The sequence below is a fragment of the Nothoprocta perdicaria genome, unplaced genomic scaffold (assembly GCF_003342845.1).
Source record: "Nothoprocta perdicaria isolate Ctin4 unplaced genomic scaffold, notPer1 scaffold_139, whole genome shotgun sequence".
NCBI classification, from domain to species: Eukaryota; Metazoa; Chordata; class Aves; order Tinamiformes; family Tinamidae; genus Nothoprocta; species Nothoprocta perdicaria.
In genome coordinates, this window is record NW_020454527.1 from 1,322,324 (window position 1) to 1,343,421 (window position 21,098).

Consider the following 21,098-nt stretch of genomic DNA (forward strand, 5'->3'; position numbering starts at 1 on the left):
CCGCTCCGCTCCGCGCCGCTGCGGGGCCCGCCCGCCGGCACCATGGTGGACAGAGGCCCCTTGCTGACCTCGGCCATCATCTTCTACCTGTCCATCGGCGCGGCGATCTTCGAGGTGCTGGAGGAGCCGCACTGGCGCTCGGCGACCGACGACTACAAGCGGCAGAAGACGGAGCTGCTCAAGCAGTTCCCCTGCCTGGGCCAGGAGGGGCTGGACAAGATCCTGCAGGTAGMGCGGGGCGGCCGCGCAGGTGCCGCGGCGCGAGCCGGGGGGCACGGCGGGCTCGGCGCCGGGGCCGGCCCTGCAGCGAGCGCCGCGGGATCCCCCGCGGGTGCCGCCTTGCCTCCCTGCTCCCTGCCCGCCCGTGGCGGCGACGGGAGCGCGGGCTTCCTCCCGTGCGCATTTGGCCGCCGTTGCTGCCCGGTGCTGGGGCTTTGGGGAGCTCCCGGGGCGGGGGGGCAGCGCCGAGCCCCGCCAGCGCAGCGCCCGGGCGCTGAATGCGGCGCTTGTCGCGGCCCCCAGCGCCGCTGCCTGCCTCAATGGGGGCTCTGTCTGGGGCAGAGGGGGAGGCTTCCCGCGCCCTCCTTCCCCTGCCCTCCTTCCGTGCCCTCCTCTACCCGGCTGCTTTTTTTTTTTTTTTTTTCCCTTTTTTCCCTGAATACCCTCGTTATGCGGAGGACGTGCGTGTGTGTTGAGGGCTGCGAGGTCAGTCTGAAGGAAGGGCTCGGGAAACTGGCCCGAAGTGAGTGTCCCGCCGCGCAGGGGCGGCCGCAGCCCTTGGGCTCGCTGCGCGCCTGATTCCGGGAGAGCTTCCTTCCCGGGCCCTAAGGAGACGATAATCGCCCCATCTCGCTTATCTGCTAGAATGCCCCTTCAAAACTAATTGCTAGTCGATAGCCTGTAGTAAATCCTGGAGCAGTTTGAACTTGCTCTGTGCCGTTCTGCAGGGGACATGTCCATGGAAATAGGGTCGCAAGCGCTGGCGAGCTGCAAAAATAATCTGCCCACATATATGGGGCTCCAGTGGCGAAAATGAGTCACTGGGGACAGTTTTTCTTTATTTCAGATATGTATTGACTAGATCTGGTCGTTTATTTTTATTTTATTATTATTTAATTCACTAAAAACCTAGAAACCTAGTAAAATGCTAAAATAAGGAAGACTGGGATAATGACCCATTAGTTCCACTGGTATAATCAATACCTGGAAAGAGAATGTGGTTCTTCTAAAACGTTTGTGGTTTAGATTCTTTCTTCATTTGGTGACTGGTTTTCTGTCCGCTTCAGATAGCGGAGTTTTCTGTTGCTGTGGGGTAGTGTCCTTTGCTGTTAACCATCTTAAACACAACTCTGTGCACTATAGAAAGGGTGGATGAAGGCTTGGAACTACATGTAGAGGGATGCAGGAAATAAAGACAAGCCACGCTGTGGGGAAGTGTGTCTGCCTGTGCTGGAAACGTACCTGGGTTTATCCCAGACATCTCTAATGAAAACCATTACCTGGGGCAGAGTAGGCATTTAAGCATAGTATGCTGCAAATATAAATTGGAATTTGGATTCTAGCTCAATTTAGGATGAAAATCATATTGGTTGGAGAGGATCTAGGGGATTTAACTAATGGTTCTTTAAAATTCTAAGGCAGTTGGCTAGAATTGTGTGCATGGTATTGCTCAGTATCGTGTGGGGATGGGCACAGAAGCAATGAGAAGAAGAACGATAGTTGAAGCTATAGGCAGAGCAGGGTGTCCAGTTTGAGCATCTCTGCGCAGCACCATGTGGAAGGACTTCTGTCCTCAGTGTGCATGAGTTCCTGATGGCATCCTCATCCTCTGCTGCTCCCAGTCCTGCCTTACTTTTCATATCCGATCTTGGTGGGGTGATGATTCCTCATGGATCTTTTGTCAGCTCAAGCTCAGCTTGGCTAAATATAAGGCTTCTCTTGCACTTCTTTCCCCCTTATTGGTGACTTGAAACTTCTGCTTACTTCCTTCCAGACTTGTGCTTTTGCTGCTCTTCTTATTAACCTTTTATGTGAGAAGTGATGAGAGGGAAGGGGGTAGCATTTCCTATGGAGAAGGAAGGTAGGGTGAAATCCAGCCCAGTTCAATTAAATAGGGGATAAAAGTATCATGTAAGGATGCTAGGGTTTCATCTTGAGTAAACCGTAAAAAATGTAGGAAACACTCTCCATAGCTGTCCTTTCTCAGCTACAGGCCATGTTTTTTTTTGTTTTATTTTGTTTTCTGTTGTGTTGTCCTGATTCTTTACAACTTTACTAATGTTTGTTCTCTTTTGGGAAAACCTGGTCATCCTGTTTTCACGTTAAAACTACAAATTTATTCTCTTGCATCCAGAATGGATCCAGCACATCCAGAATACTGTTGATTAAGAAGTGGATCTTTTCCTAGTCTTCAGCTTTGTTTGGTTCTTATTTTGAGGCTCTTCCATGGAATCCCTGAACTTGTTTTGGGGATTTTGCATGACTTGTCTCATTTTTTTCAGCTTTTGTGAGGCCTTCAGTTCATCTCAGAGGCTTTTCTCTCCTTCTGCCTGCTGTCATTGTCATTGACATGTGAATCTACACAACTGCTTTGAGCTTCTCCATCCTTTCACTGATACCCTCTTTAACATGCCCATTTAAAACATGCACTGAGTGAAGTTATTCAAACATCATCACCAAGTGTAAATTTTAAAGTAATTGTTAATAATAGGAAAGGATGCAAAGAAATGTTCAAATTGAACTAATAATACCAATTTTGTTTCCAAAACCAGGCTGAAAGGTGACAAGGATTGACTTATTCAGACACAGATCTCGCTGCTGATCTTTTGGCCACCCAGCCTAGTTCTGAGCCCAGCTGAGCCTAATGTTGGCTGTAAGTGCAATGGGAATTTGGTGTGTGGAGTGGCTACAAAGTTAGAGTTGTAGTGTGATCTTAACCACTTAAAAAGACAAGTAGCTTATCAGTGCAGACTCTTAAGACACATACAAGCTGCTGTGTCTATACTGACAGTTTAACTGATTATTTATTAAAGGGGCTGTATTAGGTCAAATATAATCTAAAGTTTATAGTCTGTAATAGAAGGTTTCATAACATCTGATTACAGTAGAAATACACTGCAATAAATGTTTATTGCAATGTGTTTAACAGACACTTTCACAAAACTCACAAGCTGAGTATTGTAGGCCTGTTTTTCCCCAATTCTGAATGAGACAAATGCTTAAAAAATAAGCTAATTTAAAAACAGCATTTAGAAGTCTTTTGTGTGAAGAATCCAATTTCTTCTTGTTACTACAGGTGCCACATTAGTTATCTTACTATATATAAATATATCTACTATATATTAGTTATTAGAAAAATAAGACTTAAAGAAAGAAGTACTTAAATTCTTATTGGAATAATGCTTCTTTGACATGAATGTTAAAGGTGAATGACTGGTTGCTGCCTATAGGGCTTCTGTCATGATTTTCTGCATAAAGTGATTTGCTCAAATGACAAAATGACACCGAAAACAAGACACTTCACATGACAAATTATCTAGACCTCTAAAGAGACTCAGACACAACCATATTTATTTAGAGAGAAGAGGTTGCACAATTCCTGATTTCAGTACAATTATGTTGTGATAGAAATGTCTCATAACATTGTGGAACAGCTGTAAAAGAAGAATTACTAATATTGGTGTAATCACACCATATTTATTGATATTCTAGAAACTTAATTGTAACAGTACAAAGTAGAGCAGAGACTTGATAAAATCTATGATTTGTCCTTGCAATTTGCTGCTGTGGCCCAAAGCTCCAGRAAATCTTGAGGAGGAGAAGGGCGACTGTGGAATCCAGTGATCACACCTTTGCTTACCCTGTTGTAGAATAAAGTTTTGGAGACAGMAGTCTATGTAAGGCAATGCATTCATTTCCCTCTTCTCCAGTTCCTTACTTTTACTCTTCATTGCTCCATCCTGATTGTGAAATACCAGCTTAATGATAAAGGAGCTATTCATGCAAGGAGGAGCCCTCTTGACCCTCCTGTCACTATTCGCATGAGCAAAGGTTGGCAACCCTGGCCCAGGACTTGTTTACTGGGAAATCGTTTTTACTGGCCCACCACAGCCATTAAGAAATTAAATACTTCCCATTGATAAACCTCAAGGCTGGTGAAAAGAAAAAAAAAAAGAATTTGAAGATAAGTGAAAATGATTACTTTCAAAACAGAATAATAAAATGAAAAGAGAAACTGCCAGCTCCATTTAGGAGAAGCAGACAAACATACTAAGTATAAGAACAAATAAGTGAGGTCTTTATTTGACTGTAAACAGAAGGCCTGAGAGAGAGCTTTAGAAACTTAAATGTTTAGACTTGGAGTCCAGTGCTGTGGTCAAACTTTTAGAAGACTTTTTAAGAGGAGCCTCTTCTAGGGTATATGTGGCACACAAGGAGATTATGCTAAAGGAAACAACTGTAAGAGACTTGATAGTAATTTTCCTCCTATATTACATATCTTCTACAACAAGGCAGTCTTCTCCACCCCAAAATACTAACAAGTGCATTTGCAGGGCTTTATTTTGCATTTGGGAGTGGAATGGGGAAGATGAGGGCAATGRAGTTTCGTTCTAGATTTGTTCCCTGGAGTTTTTCAGTTTTAGTACAAAACTTGATAAATATGCACTGTTTCTGAGCACTTCCAAGCTGAAGTTCAAGGTTCACACCTACATACAATACAATTGCAAACACTGCGGTTTGCAGAGCGACCCTAAAACTTAATATGTTCATTGATGTAAAGTGGATGTGGACATATTTCCAGTTTCTTTCCCTTCCCTTATGCCCTTCAGGAGGTGCGCAGGTAAGGTAGGAAAGTTCCCTAGGCTACTGGGGTGGGTTTGTTTGTTTATTTGTTTTAACTCCCTGATCCCTTCCAGCTAAGGCACTGGCACTGAGGGGTGGGGGAGGAGACTARTGGGAGACCGAATGACTTAGTTTGAACTGCCAGATGAGCTGCCCTTTTCAAAGACAAAGCCTTTTGCATAGTCCGGCCTTTTACATAGTCCGAGCACAGTAAAGCTCAGCAGCCGTGAGAGGCAAGTGGCTGCTAATGCAARACGTTTAACTGCAAAGCTGTTGACAAAAGCATCTGATACTGCCCACCTAAAAACTTCAGTCACTTAAGGCTTATGCATGAGAATAGCTGTTGCCAAGTGTTTTCAAGGATTTGTCTTAAGTTCTGCCGAAGTTCAAAAGGGACGTTCAGCAGCGATGAGCTCTCGGGCTGTCAGTTCTAGTGCTGCCGTGGCAATATCTGTAAGAGGAAAATTTGGGATGGGGAGTATTACCCAACGTCATCGCTTTTCACTGTGCATGTCTAAACGCAAAAGCATATGTAAGCACAGAATACTTTTCTGTGTGTGCATTTTTTTTATCTGTTTAACCATTATATTGTTTAAACTTTCTTAGAACAAAGTTAAACAAAACTGATCTTGCACACGCTGCAATTCTGTCTGCTGATGGAGCAATAGCATCGATCAGAGGTTCCACTTTTTCTACTGCGGACTTGTCCCTGAGTGTTTGCAATATTTTGTCCTTTAGTTATTTTAGGGCAGAATGTTAGTATTACCTGGCATGTTACCCTACTGTTAGGTGTGTTTTCTGACAGGCTTTTCTGTGGAGTTGATGCCCTGCAAGAAACTTTGCAGGTTTCAACTCTTTGTTGTCCTAAAAGGTCTTGGAAGCACTTTTAGTTTAGCTTCATGCTGTCTACATAGCTATTGCAAGGTACCTGATTTAGCCAGTGGAAATGCAGTGTAATGATGGCTTTCTATAGATTTCCTTTTTGGAATAAATTGTTGCTTTTGCTCTTAATCAAATTAAACAAAATGCATTTTTTTTCCTCCCAATGCTGTTGACCTTCAGAGCAATCACGTTACGCACTGATTCTGCAAGTGATGTCAACATAGCAACATGCAAGCAGCAACAAACTGGACTGCAAATGACAGTCAATAGTTTGATTAGCAAGGACGTAACTGACAATGGTTTTGAGAAAACTGTTGCTAATAAATATATATGTATCATCCAAATGGACCAGCCATATTTACAAGGGTTAAAATTCATGGTTTGTTTTTCTTTTAACTCTGTGTTATGCTTAAATCCCGTAGTAGTTATGCTTAAATCCCGTAGTAGTTATGCTTAAATCCCGTAGTAGTTATCTTGAAAGAAAAGTTAGTATTATGATACAGTTTTCAAAAGCGTGCTTTTTAATTTTCCAGAAGCCCCTAATAGTATTAATCCAAACAGAAATGAAAGATTTCCAAGGCAAGTATGTCATAACCTTCATTTGTGTATTTTTCCRTTATTAAACTGGGTTACAATCTTATAGGGACTCTTGAAAGGTTAAAATCTATATCCTCTTTATGTCGCTGGGATAATCCTTTTGTTCTCGTTATGCCCTATGTGTTTAACGCTTTGTCAAAACTGGAAGCCAAGTGCTCTGAAGCTGTGTCTGTATTAGCAGTTAGTGCAGCCCAATGGGAGTAGATGGGTAGGGCAACACAAGTGGTGCCCAGGACCTGAAGCTCCCTGAATCTGAATTTGCAGGGACTGACTTTTTTTCTGCCTGTACCATGATCCTATGGATTCAATGCCCACGAGCAGTTCCTTGCATTAGATTTCTTCCTGGAACGCATCTTGCAGTTGGCTTTAGTCTGAAAGGAGCTCAGCTCACACGCTTGGAGTCTGCTCCGTGGCGTCAATCAAAGCATGATAATTGGGGACGATAGGGAGACGATAGGGACAGCAACTTCAGCAGCACTCTCCTGATCTGGACTAAATACCACTGCGTGGCACACAGAGCTGTCCATGCTGCTGGGGCCCTCCAGAAGCGGCTTCCAGGCCRAGCGAGCCCCTAGAACAAGAGTGAGCCCCTAGAACAAGGCCTGCAACAAACAGCCTCGTTTTCCTACCCTACTTGTGGAAGGGATGGCATAGGTTTGAAGGCAGAGCTTTGTGCTCTTTACTTGCTGTTGTCTTTCTGATGCATATTAATACCTCAAGCACAAACAGCAGGATTTAGTGTTTAGAGCTTTGCACTAAAACACTAAGTAGATCTTTAACTGATAGCTCCAGACACATTTTTTTTGTTTAATTATGTACTATCAGCATTTTAATTATAGGCAGGAGAGATCCCTTCCAGGCATGCCTTTCCCTGGCAGCTCTATTTACAGTGAAATTGGAGCAGAAGTTAACCTTCCTTACTCTTTTTCCCATTGCACTGTGTAAAATTCCAGCTGCTCCGAGGCACCACTGGCTGCTAAGTATCTTCAGCAGTGCTTTAAGTTCAGGCTTCTTGCACTGTTTTTTTTGAAGAGGAAGAAACAAGCCTGATGTAAAAGACGTAGGAAACTAACAGCAGGGGAGTGTATATCATAGCCTGTGCTGAAAGTCTGAAATTACTGCACCACAATCCACTCCTTTTCTACTGGCTTGCGCATGTGCAGCRTTTCTCCTGATTTTGACCCTTGACATGACCTTATTTTAACACTTGCTGTGGGGCTGGCTAGTGCTGTGCCCATCTGTAGGACTGTATTTCTGCCTCAGGGACAAGGTGGAAGCTGGACACGATTGAGCAATCTGGCAAATACTGAATTAACTTTGCTCTATACTGACATCTTTCAAATATTGCATAAGCCGCTTCCAGCTGCCGAGAAACAAAACCTGGATCTGTGGTCTCTGAGGTTGCAGCAGGTGCAAAAAAAGTCGGAGGACTAGTCTCTAGACTTGTCACAAGTCTTGAACTCTGTTCCTTTTTAGCAACAAAAATATCAGTTATTTAATGTAAATAGGGACTCTAAAGTAAGGCATGAGATCTTCAGATGATGGCAGCTAACTGGAGGTAGCTAGTGGATCCTGCAGATTATCCTGCAAGTGATTGATTGTGAATGTCCTGAGGAGGAAAGTCATCTATGATGCATCTAATTCTGTGGCTTGTGCTGAAGGATCAAGTTTATCACTGATGACTTTTGTGCGTGTGACCTGTAAGGTCATTGATGCTCCTTTCTTACCCTTCCAACCCCCTGTAGGGAAATAAAACAGCAACAACAGAAAAAGCTGTGGAGGGAAAGATGCTTAAGAATCATGTGTGGCTCTTTGGCAGAGAAAGAGCAGCTGTGAGTATGTTTGCTCTGGCCGTTGAGGGAAGCGAGGCTGACGCGTCCCTTCCAGGCACCAGAGGAGCAGAGGAGGTGTGGGAGCCAAGCAGCTGCATGGAGGGAAGGGGTCTGAGACCAAACTCACTCGTGGTACTGACTTCTTCCACAGACTTCTGTTGCATCAGTCTGGCTGGAGCCCTGGCTCTGCTACACACACAGCTGTAAGAGTTACTGCTAGCAAGCTCCACAGGCTGTTATGAAAATACGCTAAAATCAAAGTAAATAATTGGGCCATGTTAACTCGACAATTGAATCAGAATTTCAACCTTCAAGCCTGTGTAAGCCATGATAACTTGTCAATTAGGTTAGAATKTCAACCTTCAAACTTGTGTAAATGGTGCGTACGTGACTGCAGAAGGATAGAGGGCTGTTCTGTAATCAGCGTTTGCCTTGTTGGCACAAGGATGTTTAAATGGCACTGGAGGTCATGCTCAGAAAATCATGCTTTCCTATTGGTATCAGCGTACGCTGAAAGCTTTACAGTTGTGTTGAGTGATCACTATCAATTTGCCCTTCTAAAATATAGTTTGCATGTTTCCACTTTTATTTGGGATTTTTGGGGTGGAGGGCAAGAGAGAGCAAAGGAAAGATCAGCTTTGCTCTCCTTAGAGTAGCAAAAAACAGTAGCAAAAGTAGTTTTTTCCTGTCCTGAGTAATTTGTCACAGGAGCACTGAGTGCTCCAGGTAGATTCTTGGACCAGACTGCTTGGCTTCATAGCTCCTTCTGGGACAGCAGGGTAACTGCAGTATTTAATGAAGTTGCTCCACAGTCTCTGCAAGGTCCCAAAGCTGCCAGCCTACTTGGTGAAACGGATGTATATATGTTTATTTTGCTTCAGTGTGCAATGGAGTTCATGCTTCGGGAAAGTCTTGGCTTTATTTGCATGTTTTTTAAGAATGTGTGCCCAGCTCTACTACAATACGGACAGCTGGTCATTTGGACAGATGTCCCGACAGCTGTATTTCCTTTTCCTGACAGAGAAACACTGAGATAAAGTAGTTTCATGCTGGATTTCGTCTAGGTGCTTGCAGCTGAATTTTGTTCCTCTTCCTGAAGAAAATCCTAATTCCTTTGAGGTTACTGCAGCTTTTCTGCAAATCTGATTTTCTGTGTGTCTCGAATGCCGATCAGGTCTTTAAGCCAGGATGGGGTGTCTCTACCTGGCAAAGGACAAGTGCCTCCTCTGCCTCCAGCTTCTAAGGAGGAGGAAGTAGATGCTTGCTGAGCAGTTAGCAATGACAGTTGCAGGAAGTGTCGGAAGGAAAGAGTGTAATAAACAGAAGGCAGCAGTGATAGCGCTGCTGCCAGTTGTTCCCGCTTCCCATAACACAGCAGCAAGAGGAGAACTGGATGATTTGGCTGTTTTTATATGCTCAGGGCATASGCCAACTGAGACAAGTGGCAGAGCTCAAGCTTTACCTACCTGTCCCATATCAATGGTCCATGCTACTTTTTGCCTTCAACTCATGTTAGAGGTTTAGGAGCGACCTAGAAATATAAGCAAATCTTTACCAATCTGGAAGTGTGCACRATTTGGTAGTCTCATCTACCAAAAGAGGATGGGTGAAGCAGAGAGGGGCTGGATTTGTGCAGAATAGATGAACTTCTCTGTGCAATTACTCGGTGGAAACTGAGTCATTAATGAGTGTTACATGAAATGCAGTAGCTAAAGTAATTGTCCTCATTCAATCCAAAGTTAGATGTATTTGTGCTGTGTAACTGCAGTGGATTGAAAATGGGATTTTTTGTCTGTCATAATTCTGTATCATATGAAATTATTTTTCTCCTCTCAATGTTGTCTGTGGGGAAAATCATTCCACTTTGGTCTTTAGAATATTTCCTTTCCTCCCCTTATTTCAGCAGTAAAATGCAAAGCACTGCCATAAAGACACCAGGCACAGCAACATCCTCATCACARTTGTGAACTTGTTTCAATGATGCTGCCATTCCAAAGTCTGAGCAAAGCTATTTTGACATTCAAGTGGGTGGAAGTAAAAAAAACATAATAAAAACAGCTTGAAAATAAACTTTCAACTGATAAAGCTGAACCTAAGGACTGTCATCTAATTCACAGCCAAGATCTACTAGTTTCATACTGCAGCAAAACCAATTCCAGGACAAGCTTTAAAACTAAACTCAAGCTGTAGAACAATTTTGTTTAAGGGTTTTCCAGCTGAATAGAACTGCTTTTTGTTTGTTGAAAACACTTTCTATGGGATATAGCCCAGTTAAATGTGATGACTTATTTACCATGCATTTCCGCCCAGGAACTATATAGGATATGGAATTGAAAAGATATTTCAATGTTTCTTTTTTTTTTTTTTTTTTTTTAATGTAATATCACCTTAGTTATTGGGGATGTGTGTGCGTATTTTGTTTTTGTCCAAGTTGTTGATTGGAAACCCTCTGGAAAAGAAAGCACTCTGTGTATGCTAAGTAATATAGTGCTGAACCTACTAAAATAGCAGAATATTGTGTTCCAGTGTGTGTGGCAGGGCAGTGGGGTTAAGGTTATACCAGTCCAGCAAAAATGGATTTTGTGCATGAGCTGATCACGCTGCTCTAACTGTAAGGGATTTTCTAATGCGTGTGTAGCTCTTAGCTGCAGTGCTGTTATTACCAGTCAATTTACTCCCACACCACAAGAAACAAGGCAGACTAGCCAAGTTATGCTATTATAGGYCTGACAGTGTCTAGATCAGACCGTTTCCCAGCACACTTAGTCTCTGACTGCACTTTATATCCTGCCTTAACGGAGCTGGCAGAGCTCTGCATCTGTCTGTGGATTTATTTGTCCCAAGTAACCTCTCCTTTTTGCTTCCTGCCATCACCCCAAGATCAGTCGTGAACTGAACTAGTGTTGGAGTGATTTGTAGCACATCAGAGGATCAAGGTGAATGAGAACATTTTGTTAAGCTGTGGATAAAGCTAAATGCAGAGTAACAAAAGTCTCAAAGCAAGAAGTGTGTCTGTGGAGGTGGGTTTTTCCTTGAGGCTCCTGTTAACATAAAACCTTCACCTTGCTGTTCTTACAAAGCATCCTGTCCTTGTTGATTTTGTTGATTTTGGATGCCTGCCTTGCTTTGCCTCCCCCTCCTCCCTCATGGAACACTACAGGGCAGGAGACTAGCGTGGTTGAGGTTACGTAAAGTTTTCAGGTGATTTACACTGGATTTTTTTTTGGTTGGTTTGTTTGGCTTGCCAAGGTGAGTTAGTTCTAACTCAGGAAAGTTAATAGCCTGGTCCCTGTTCCTGTTTTGTGGTTCAAGAGTCTGCTGGTTACAAATGCTGCCATTGCTCTTGGCACTCTTCTCCACTCAGGTTGATTTGACTGACACTTTATTTCAGTGTTTCAATGCAGCTGAAAGGCAGAGAATTATTATTCTATCATATGCAAGCTTGCTAAATTCTCAAGCAAATAACAGGTGTMCAGGAGCTTTTTTGTTTAGTGTTGATTTGATTTTCCTTAAAGTATTGTTATCCAAGACGTAAATCCCTTTCAAACTATCTTCATTTTCCAAATCCATGAAAAAATGTTCTTAATCGTCCTGACTCCGTTTTTGTTTAGCCAGCTTCCAGAGAAGAAAAAGTCATCCCAAGATTTGTAAGCAAAGTGAGTTTAAGTACGTGTTGCTGCACTAGTACCGCCTGCCTTTGGTGGATTTCTGGCATGTTAAGTAGGAGGTGCGAGGTGTGATACTACCTTAGGCAGCATCAGAGAAGCAAGACCTTTAATGTTGTGTTGAATTTGGGGCATGAAATCCAAAAACACTTTTGAAAACAGAAGTCTATGAAATTCTTAGTCCTAGCTACTACAAACATCCATAAAAGCTCTTTGGAATTTATTGTTTATTTTTAACTCTTCGAGAAACTTTTTGTAACTCTCTGAATCTGAAATGTATCTTTTTATGCATGGTTATATATGGGAGGGAACATAATAAACTTCTCAGTGCAATGATACTTCATGCTGCAGTTTACTCAATGAGCTGAGAAGCATCTTCAGACCTCTAAGCAAAACTTGGATCGCCTGCATATTGACTTGTSCTAATGAACTATTTGTGTACATTGAAGCTTTGGGAGGGATATTAATTTTATATTCAACTGATTCGTTTACTTCTCTTGTTTCTTATGAACACTTTTCTGTTCATATTCCAATTGCATTTTATAGGTGAGCAAAAGTTTGCTAAGATGAACTAGATCGCTGGGTTGCTGCTCCAGGTCTTGGAGACTGTGTTTGTGGAAGGAAAAAAAAAATGTTTCAAAGATATGATTCAACTCACGCACTTCTAGCAAATTAATTTCAGTAAACTGTTTTTATTGACTCTAAGATTGTTTGGATTTAGTTTAAATCYACTTGAAATCAACTTGAGCTAAACTAAACTATTATTCTGAAAAAATGGGTTGCTGGGAGGGCTAGCATCTGCTCATGCAGTCGCTACCAACTCTATAGTAAACTATTGTAAAGTCTCATGTAAACATGGTCTGGTTCTAACCCTACCAAACATAGGTCACCAACTGGTGTCGGGGCTTGATTAAGCTACTTGACCCTTCTGCKTCCACCTTCTTATCTGTAAAGTGGGACAACAGCATTTACCCAAGCCATTTGTAGGGGGAGTTGGCTGTGTTAGTCACTGTGTATGTATTCTGATAGGAAGGAAACCTAATCAGCTATTACTGCTTTCCAGCTTCTTAATTCAGCTGGTGCAGTGTAAGGGTTGTAAAATACTTCCCTTTCCAGCCAAATAGGATACTGTAAGCATATCTACACAGGAGCTCTCAAAATTAAGCTTTATTAATGAAGCTATGCAAATCTCTGATATGTTTTATTTCTGAATAAGAATAATCTTTCTTCTGAGGATGAAAAGTTGGGGSACTTAGCATCTGCAGAACAGCTGCAGTTCTCATGCAGCAGTAACCTTCAGTTAATTTGTCTTCAAAACATGTCTGTGTGGAACTTGGGAAAGTGTAGAGGAAACAGTTCTGTAATTGCATTAATCACAAAGGCAAGGCAGTGCTGGTAGTGCATTGAATATGCTTTTCATCAAAATAGTTTATTAACTAGTTCATTAAACTGGAATATAGTCTTGAAATTAATAGGGGGAAAAATCTATGTCAACTGTTGAATTTTGTAGTCATCATCTAACAAAGAAGCCAGCTGCCTTTTCAAAACCATGAGTATTCAAGCCCATTGCACATAAATGGAAAGGTGAAATAAAGTTAAGTAGCGTTTAGTTCACTCAAACATGGCATTTGAAAGTATCACAAATGGGTGAGCTTCAGGTCTTGATTCTGCAGTGACAAAATAGTTCCACTTAACTAATTTGCTGAATTATGAGTTTCATTTATTATTTAACTCTGCAGAAAGCTTCAAAAGGAAATAACCTTGCTGATCCCTTTCCATTAATATCTCTCACATTGTTTGTCCTATGAATTATGACTTATAGGAAAATTAATTGTTCATGCTATACATCATACATAAGCAGGTCTTAAAGAGCACATGCTGTAAAAATATTGATATGCCTCTGAGAGGTTAATATCCATAAAAGTTAGAAGTTTTTTCCAGAGGAAACAGTAACACCTATTTGTGCTGCAGAATGAAAGTAGGACTCAACTTGTTCACATCATTCTTTTTTCCTTTTGATGGATTCTTACAACCTAAGTATCAAAATTACTTCATGCTTTGTCTTATAAATAGGAAACACTCCAAAACTTGAGTGTTTATTGCAGGGGAATTCATTCCGCTTCTATCAACCAGTTTGCCCTTTGGCTTCTCTTTACACATCTGGGCTGGGAAGTCACGAGGAGGCACCCTGCAATCTAGCTGTTGTAGCAAGGAGAACATTAGGAGCAGGACGTCCATGTTAGAGCACTTAGATCTGTCGGATGATTCCTGGAAATGAAGGTTGACCTCTCTACCAGTTCCACTGGATCGGCAAATGAAGAAATTTGAATCACTTTAAAAAGTCTTGTGATTCTCTCTTGAGTTTCTATTGTGCTGGGAGGGGACGGGGTGAAGACTGGTTGGTAGCAAGGAGGAACATGGAAAACCTGTTCAGCTGTAATGGTACAATTTCTTAAACAACTCAGAACTCACCTTTTACCAGATTAAGCCTGCCCGATCTGTGATTGCACAGCAGCTTTCCCTTGCTCTGTGCTTTCTCTTAGGGAATGCATGATGCAAAGTAAGAATGAGAACTGCARCTGTAGCCAAGAGGAATTCATTATTACACGCTAAGGTGCAGAAATAACAACAAATACTTCAGAAGACGTGACTACTCACAGCCTGTATCTCCTTTGAATTGTAAGTCTGTAAAAAGAGCGTTAAAAAACTGAACAAAGCAGTAATGATTGCTAATTCCTTAAGCCATTATCTTTTCCCTAAGGGCGTGTGAGCAATCCTGGTTTGGCCTTCCTTGCTCTGGAAAGAGAGAAGGGATATGTGCTTAGGCCCAGCTTTGTTTGGGTTGAATACTGTTTTGTAGCATCATCCTTGAATTGAGAGTGCAATAACGAAAAGTTCAGTCTTGTGAAACAGATTTCCACAAACACCAATACATGCAATGTGAAGACTTGTTAGCAAATTAGTATGGACTAATTTTCTCAAACTGTGTTTTTACAGAATAGAGGTTTATGACTAGAAGCTGCAAAAGTAAATGGGACTTTAACTTTGCTTTTCTCCAAAGCAAATAGTCAAAGAACCTGCTTATTTCACTTTTTTTTTTTTTTTTTCTCCTGAAAATTGCATGGTGTTCTCACTGCAGTCCTTGATTAGGGCTCTGTTTCCATTATCAGCTGGAATATTTTCATGCAAACTTCGCTTAATCTGAAGAGGACAGCTCTTGTGTTATGTCTGATAGCTGTAGACGTAACAGCTGTCTGTAAGCCTTCAGTAAAACAGCACTTCATGCAAATGATGCATGGAATTATTGCTACAGAATCAGTAATCTTGACTTTTACTTCTTACTAAATGTGCTGTTAAAATGCTGTGGTTGTCTATTTATTAGCAAAGTTATTTCTTTACAAGTAATTCGTTTTACTCTTCAGCATTTATTTTCTCCCTGACTACTTTGCATCGTGTCAGTCCTTGAAGAATTCTGATGTGTCTTTGAATGCCACAGAAAAGGGTGATTTTATTTATTTATTTATTTTGGTGATATTTTTCTGTCTGAAAAGCTCCTTCTGTATGTTATTAAGAGGATGTTACTTGAGGGCAATAACATACTTTCCAAAACATAGTAATTGTAAGGATTTAAGATCCAAAATCTTACCTGGAACACCACATCATAGAAATATATATATATATATATATTTATATAATGAATGAATACTACTAGAATTGTACAGATTATAGCAGCAGAGTTGCACCAGTGCTTTGTAGAATAAGAATAATACTTAAGGAAAGGGATTTCAAGCATCTTTTTTTGTATGTGTTTCAGTTTGTTGASATGCCTAAAACATATAACTGGACTAATGAAATTTAAGGAAAAATGTATTCCCTTTCTATTTACTGCTGCTGCTTATGATAGCCCTTTACCTGTTGCAGGAAAGGAGAGACAGAGCAAGTTGTCCTGAGTGACTAGACCATCTCAAAACTGGCTTTGAAAATATTCCATTTTGAATAATACTATTCACAGGCTTACAGCTATTCATGACTATCAAATCAATTGAGTAAGAATTGTTTGCAGAAGTGGGTTATATAAGCCACTTTATATAAACTGGGTCTATGTCAAAGTCTACAATGTCACCTGATTTATAGGTCGAGGGAGGTGATGGTCCCCTTATACACAGCCCTGGTGAGGCCACATCTGGAGACTSTGTCCAGTTCTGGGCTCCCCAGTACAAGAGGGATGTGGAGCTGCTGGAGAGAGTCCAGCGCAGGGCTACSAGGATGATCAGGGGCCTGGAACATCTGCCCTATGAGCAAAGGCTGAGRGAGCTGGGCCTGTTCAGCCTGGAGAAGAGGAGGCTGAGGGGGGACCTGATCAGCGTGTATAAATACCTCAAGGGAGGCAGTGAGGAGGAGGGGCCGGCCTCTTTTCAGTGGTGGCCAGCGACAGGACTAGAGGAAACGGCCACAAGCTGAGGCACCAAAAGTTCCCCAGGAACTTAAGGAAACATTTCTTGACAGTGATGGTGACAAAGCACTGGAACAGGCTGCCCAGAGAGGTTATGGAGTCTCCTTCTTTGGAGATCTTTAAAACCCGCTTGGATGCAGCCCTGTGCCACGTGCTCTAGGTGACCCTGCGTGAGCAGGGGGTTGGACTAGATGACCTCTGAGGTCCCTTCCAACCTTCAGCATTCTATGATTCTGTGATAGGATGCCAAAATGCAAGAGTAATATGAATGAAAAGTCCAATGCCATCCTTGCTAATGATGCAGGTAGACAACCTGGAAAGATGAAGTCAGTGTGTCAGSTGACTGTTCCGTCAGTAGTTTTTTGCTTTCAGGATTGCTGGGCTTTATCACAACCCATGTGCTACTTGTTTAAGAATTTTATCTTCTTCAAATAAAATTGATGACAAAACTTCTATTGCTTTCAAGGGCAATAAAGTTTGATTTCAGGATAAGTTCTTTCGCTCACTTCAGGCAGGACAAAAGAGAGACAGTTCATAGCATAGACTGGAAAAGGAAATTGCATAAAGTAAATTAATTTTAATCTGTATTTTGCCAGCCTGCAGTCTCTGGTGGGAAGATACAATTCAACCAAATCAGATGGGTTCACCATGTGTGTGTGTGTGTTTTTTTTTTTTTTAATGCAAGTGATCATATTGTATATGTATCTGTTGTAAAATCAATATCTTTTCCTGGGTTTACTACTTTTTTAGTTTTCAGATGTTGCAAAGTGGGAAAAGAGTACTAGCACGGTTAAGTAATGGAGTGAGATGCATCCACTCCCCACCCACTTGTTTGTCTCACAAGAAAGAATTCTCTTGTCATGTCCATGGTGATTATTTCCCTGGATATTTTCCATTTCCTTTAATACTTTCAGTATTTTTCATGCTCATTCTTCATGCCAAGGGACAAAAATTCAAACGAAGAGTACACTTTCATCTGGGGAAGTATCATGTCCTCAGGCAGGCTGTCTCTTTCAATTAGGTAGATTATTCTACTGTAACTTTCCAGACAAAAATCAGAAATATCAATAAGTTCTGCAAGCTTATGTTCAACATAGCCAGAACAAAGAGGTTGGGGTACAGCTTTAGTTACAGGGGTACRAGTGAAAGAAGGTGTCTGACCAGAGAATAAAGCTTGTTGAGCAGATTGTCTTGGAATACATTCTAGCAATACTGAGACTCTGTTCCTCCAGAAGGAAACATCCCATAGGACATGCTATATCTAGTGCAGACCTTATTTAGGTGATCATCAATTACACATCTATATGAACTATTAAAAAGGGCAGCATGTGAGTATATGGCTTTACCTGAGGAGAATATTCAATACACCTAATACTGGCACTATAAAAATGCCAATGATCTTAATCCTCTCTTGTCACATATCCCACAAGCTCATCCTGCTCAGGCTCTGAGTTTAATTTCGGTAGTCTTTCAAGGCATAGAATAGCTTGCATGGTTATTTACCTTCTCTATTCCCAAGTAATAATATAGAATTAAATTGGCTGTAGGCTCACAAATCACTTTCCACTGTACTGTGTCCTGAGGACTCTGGACGCATAAATAGCCACAATTAATTTTTATGAGTCTTTCAGGTTCAAGCCTTTGTGGAGACGGTTCTTTACACCTCTGAATTCTTGATTTATTGCATAGCCTTCAGAAAACAAGCTAAAAAAAAAAGGCAAAGCATTCATCTTGTAATCCTGCATGACTGTATTTGGAGAAGACCTCTTTTGTCTTTGAATGATTTGTGATATTTCTGGTTATTAAGTTGAGGTTATGCTTAAAAAGCATGATTTGTTCTGCCCGATATGAGTTGATTAACAGATCGCTTTTTAAGGATCACTTAATGTGGTTAAATTGTAAGCTAAGAACAATGACACAAAGGAACAGTTGAAAGAATGAAATAATAAGGGTTCCTATTTGTTACAAACAYACAGGGTTGTAATGCTGCTTCTTCCTGCCAATTAGATGGGCCATAGAGTGGAAGAACAGTAGTTTACKATGCTGGGCCTATAGTAATATCTTCAGCAAGAATACCCTTTGCAGGTTAAACAAATGACTAATCTGGATTGTCAGCAGCTAAAGATTAAGCAAGTTTGATGCTTGGTCCCTGTTACAAACTTTGGCTTTTTAGGTATTTCCACCCCCCTACTACCATATTCCTTTTACAAAAAGGTGTAASAACAACAAAACAACAACAAAACAGCAACAAAACAGAACAGGAGAGAGTCAAAAAAAAGCCTTTTTTTTAAGTCTTTATCTGTTCCTTTGAGACTCAATCCCCCTAAGAATTTATTGCATTGCTTAACATGCATGATCTGGTGTGTACTAAAACAACGATGCCAGAGGTAAAAATCAAATCTGTCATCAGTGCTTGGAAGGAGGTATTTTACTTACCAGAATAATTAGAAAGAAGACCTCTTTTGCAAGACCAGGATGGATTTTAGGCCCYTTAGGCTAATAACATAGGGAGCTCATACAACCTTATCTTTAATGCTTTCTTTATGGTTAGCATTGCATTCAAACATCAGTGCTTTTGAAAACTTCTCTCCCAGCACTCTTGCAAATCCTGGAGACTGTGTGCAGGAGTGCACTAACATATAGGAAGGATGCTCATGTTTAAATCCCCTTTGTACATAAGGGATAAGGGTTATTCTGGGGTCAGATGGTGTGAATTTTAAACAGAACACCAAACCTGATACAGCTTCACAAGCAAATAGGTATAATTTGGCTTATCTGATGAACCTGTCTTTCTTAGAAATTTCTAGAAGAGCTCATTGTTCAGCAGGTCCAGTTTGTTTTGCAATATTTATCTTCTTCAGTCCCATGTACCTAATAAACCTCAGATGAAACTTCCTTAGAACAACACTAAAAAATGAAGATTTTCCAGCATGGAGGTATGCATGTAGGGTTTAGATTTAGAGGTTTTCTAGTCTCTCTTCTAGCTCAGTTTCATTCTCTGGAGCATGCCAAATTAACAGGCACAAATACTATCTGCTTTGCTGTCCTGTTATAACAAAAATATGCAAAATGAAAACAAGGCTTTTTTTTACATGCATTCTTTAAATATTCAGCTTACACATAGCGACAGCTCTTTGTGAAGTGGCATTCAGTGGGGGCTCTGTTAGAATAAGAAGAAGGCATTCTTAGATAGAAATCCAAGTTGCTGGTGGACCAAAGTTAAGTGTAAGGAAGGAGAAGCAACAAGAGCTGCAGAATGACATGGATCTGCAATACAGCTGTGYGCTGAGCAGCACTATTGAATAACATGAAACAGAAATCGTTGGAATGAATGGAGAGTCATTAAGATTGCCTAAAATAACTGGAGATTAAGATCAATCTTGTTTTATCTTCTATTTGGATAAAATCTGCAGTGTTTTTGACCTATAAAGGTGCATTTGACCTTTCTGTTTTGTACACTAGCRTTTTGGTGGATAATTTACCATCCCTTTGAGCAAGTTTAACTTTTAGCCTACCTTGTTTAAAAAGAATGCACTACTGCGTTGGCTTGTTTTAAAGAAGTTCTCCTTCCTCTGAAAATCTTGGAAACCAAAGAAGATAACACTCTATCTGATATGTTGATAAGAATGTGAAAATATCTCTTTCAAGATTATATCTTGCTGTTGCTGGAAAGAAATGCCTCTCAAAGTATATAAACCTTTATGTTTCCAGGATTTTTTTTCATGTAAGATGGAACTTTCAAAATTTTATTCTTTGGTAGGAACTGTATTTTAGATAAAACTACTGATTAAAAAAATGCAAAATATGTTTTTGTTTGCAGTAACACTTAATCAAACTTTTTTAAATGCAGTGTATGACAGCAAGAGAAAAAACTATGTCCCCTGGTATTTGTAGATGCTCTGTGTAGGAATGTAAACCATGGGACTAACAGTTGCTCTTTGGAGTTTCATTTTATATTTGTTTTGGCTCTAGCCAAAACAAGAGGGGATGAGCAAGAAGGGATGAATCCAGTGTAACAGTATTGATTTCTTTAGCTTTTCAAGCAGTGTGAGTGTGTGCTTCTGGTTAGGTTTACCATTTGCTTCTGTCAGCACTGAATATAAGGTGCTTTTATTATTCTTTTAAAAGAGAAAGTTACCATTATCCCCTCGATGGTTACTTCCAGTTTTCTTGAGACTGAATTTCTGCTTCGGCCTTGTGGTAGGTAGCTACTCTCCTTAATTCCATTGTGCTACTAGAARCATAAGCAATTTGTGCCTGGGATCCTCCTGATATAAATGGCCTGCACAAGTTCTAGGAGAAACTCCTCATAGGCAGCTGGGACGAATTACCTTGCTCAACACTTGACTTAATATATACAAATGGTAACTGAATTTAGATGATCAGGAATCAGACTTGTGCAGTCCTGTGTTGTCTTCTTTAATAAATGTGGATTTTTTTTTGTTTGATTCATCCCCATCCTTTTCAAACGCAGGTGCTGCTGACTCATATCCTGCATCTCTTGCCCCAACCACCTTCTAACTCCACTCTCTACATAGGTCAGTAAAGGACAGTAAAACTTTCACAGGTTAGAAGACACGAGGGTGTTGCCCGTTACACTGAGACAATGTGGTTCACTTGTCTTATTTTTCTTTCTACAAAAAAGGTCGCAAACCATTCCCTGCAAAAGCAAAGTAGGAAATTCAGGACTCAGCTAATAGACTTCTTTTTTACATCTGGCATGGTTCTTGTCCTGACGAACATCAAATTTGTATTCCAGACCCAGATAATGCTGAGAGAGAGGGAGGGAAATGAAAGGTCARCCCTCCAAAGTCCTGTTGATTGCAG

General features: G+C 40.9%; 1 protein-coding gene across 1 annotated transcript in view; it reads left to right on the forward strand.

Annotated features, from left to right (window-relative positions):
• Positions 1-18: 18 nt before the first annotated feature.
• The window catches only part of KCNK5 (potassium two pore domain channel subfamily K member 5), a 35,682-nt gene continuing 14,602 nt past the window's right edge, over positions 19-21,098 (forward strand). Inside the window, exon 1 of the mRNA XM_026034040.1 lies at positions 19-228. Coding sequence (XP_025889825.1) covers positions 43-228 — 186 coding nt within the window. The 5' untranslated portion in view covers positions 19-42. The remainder of the gene's footprint in view (positions 229-21,098) is intronic.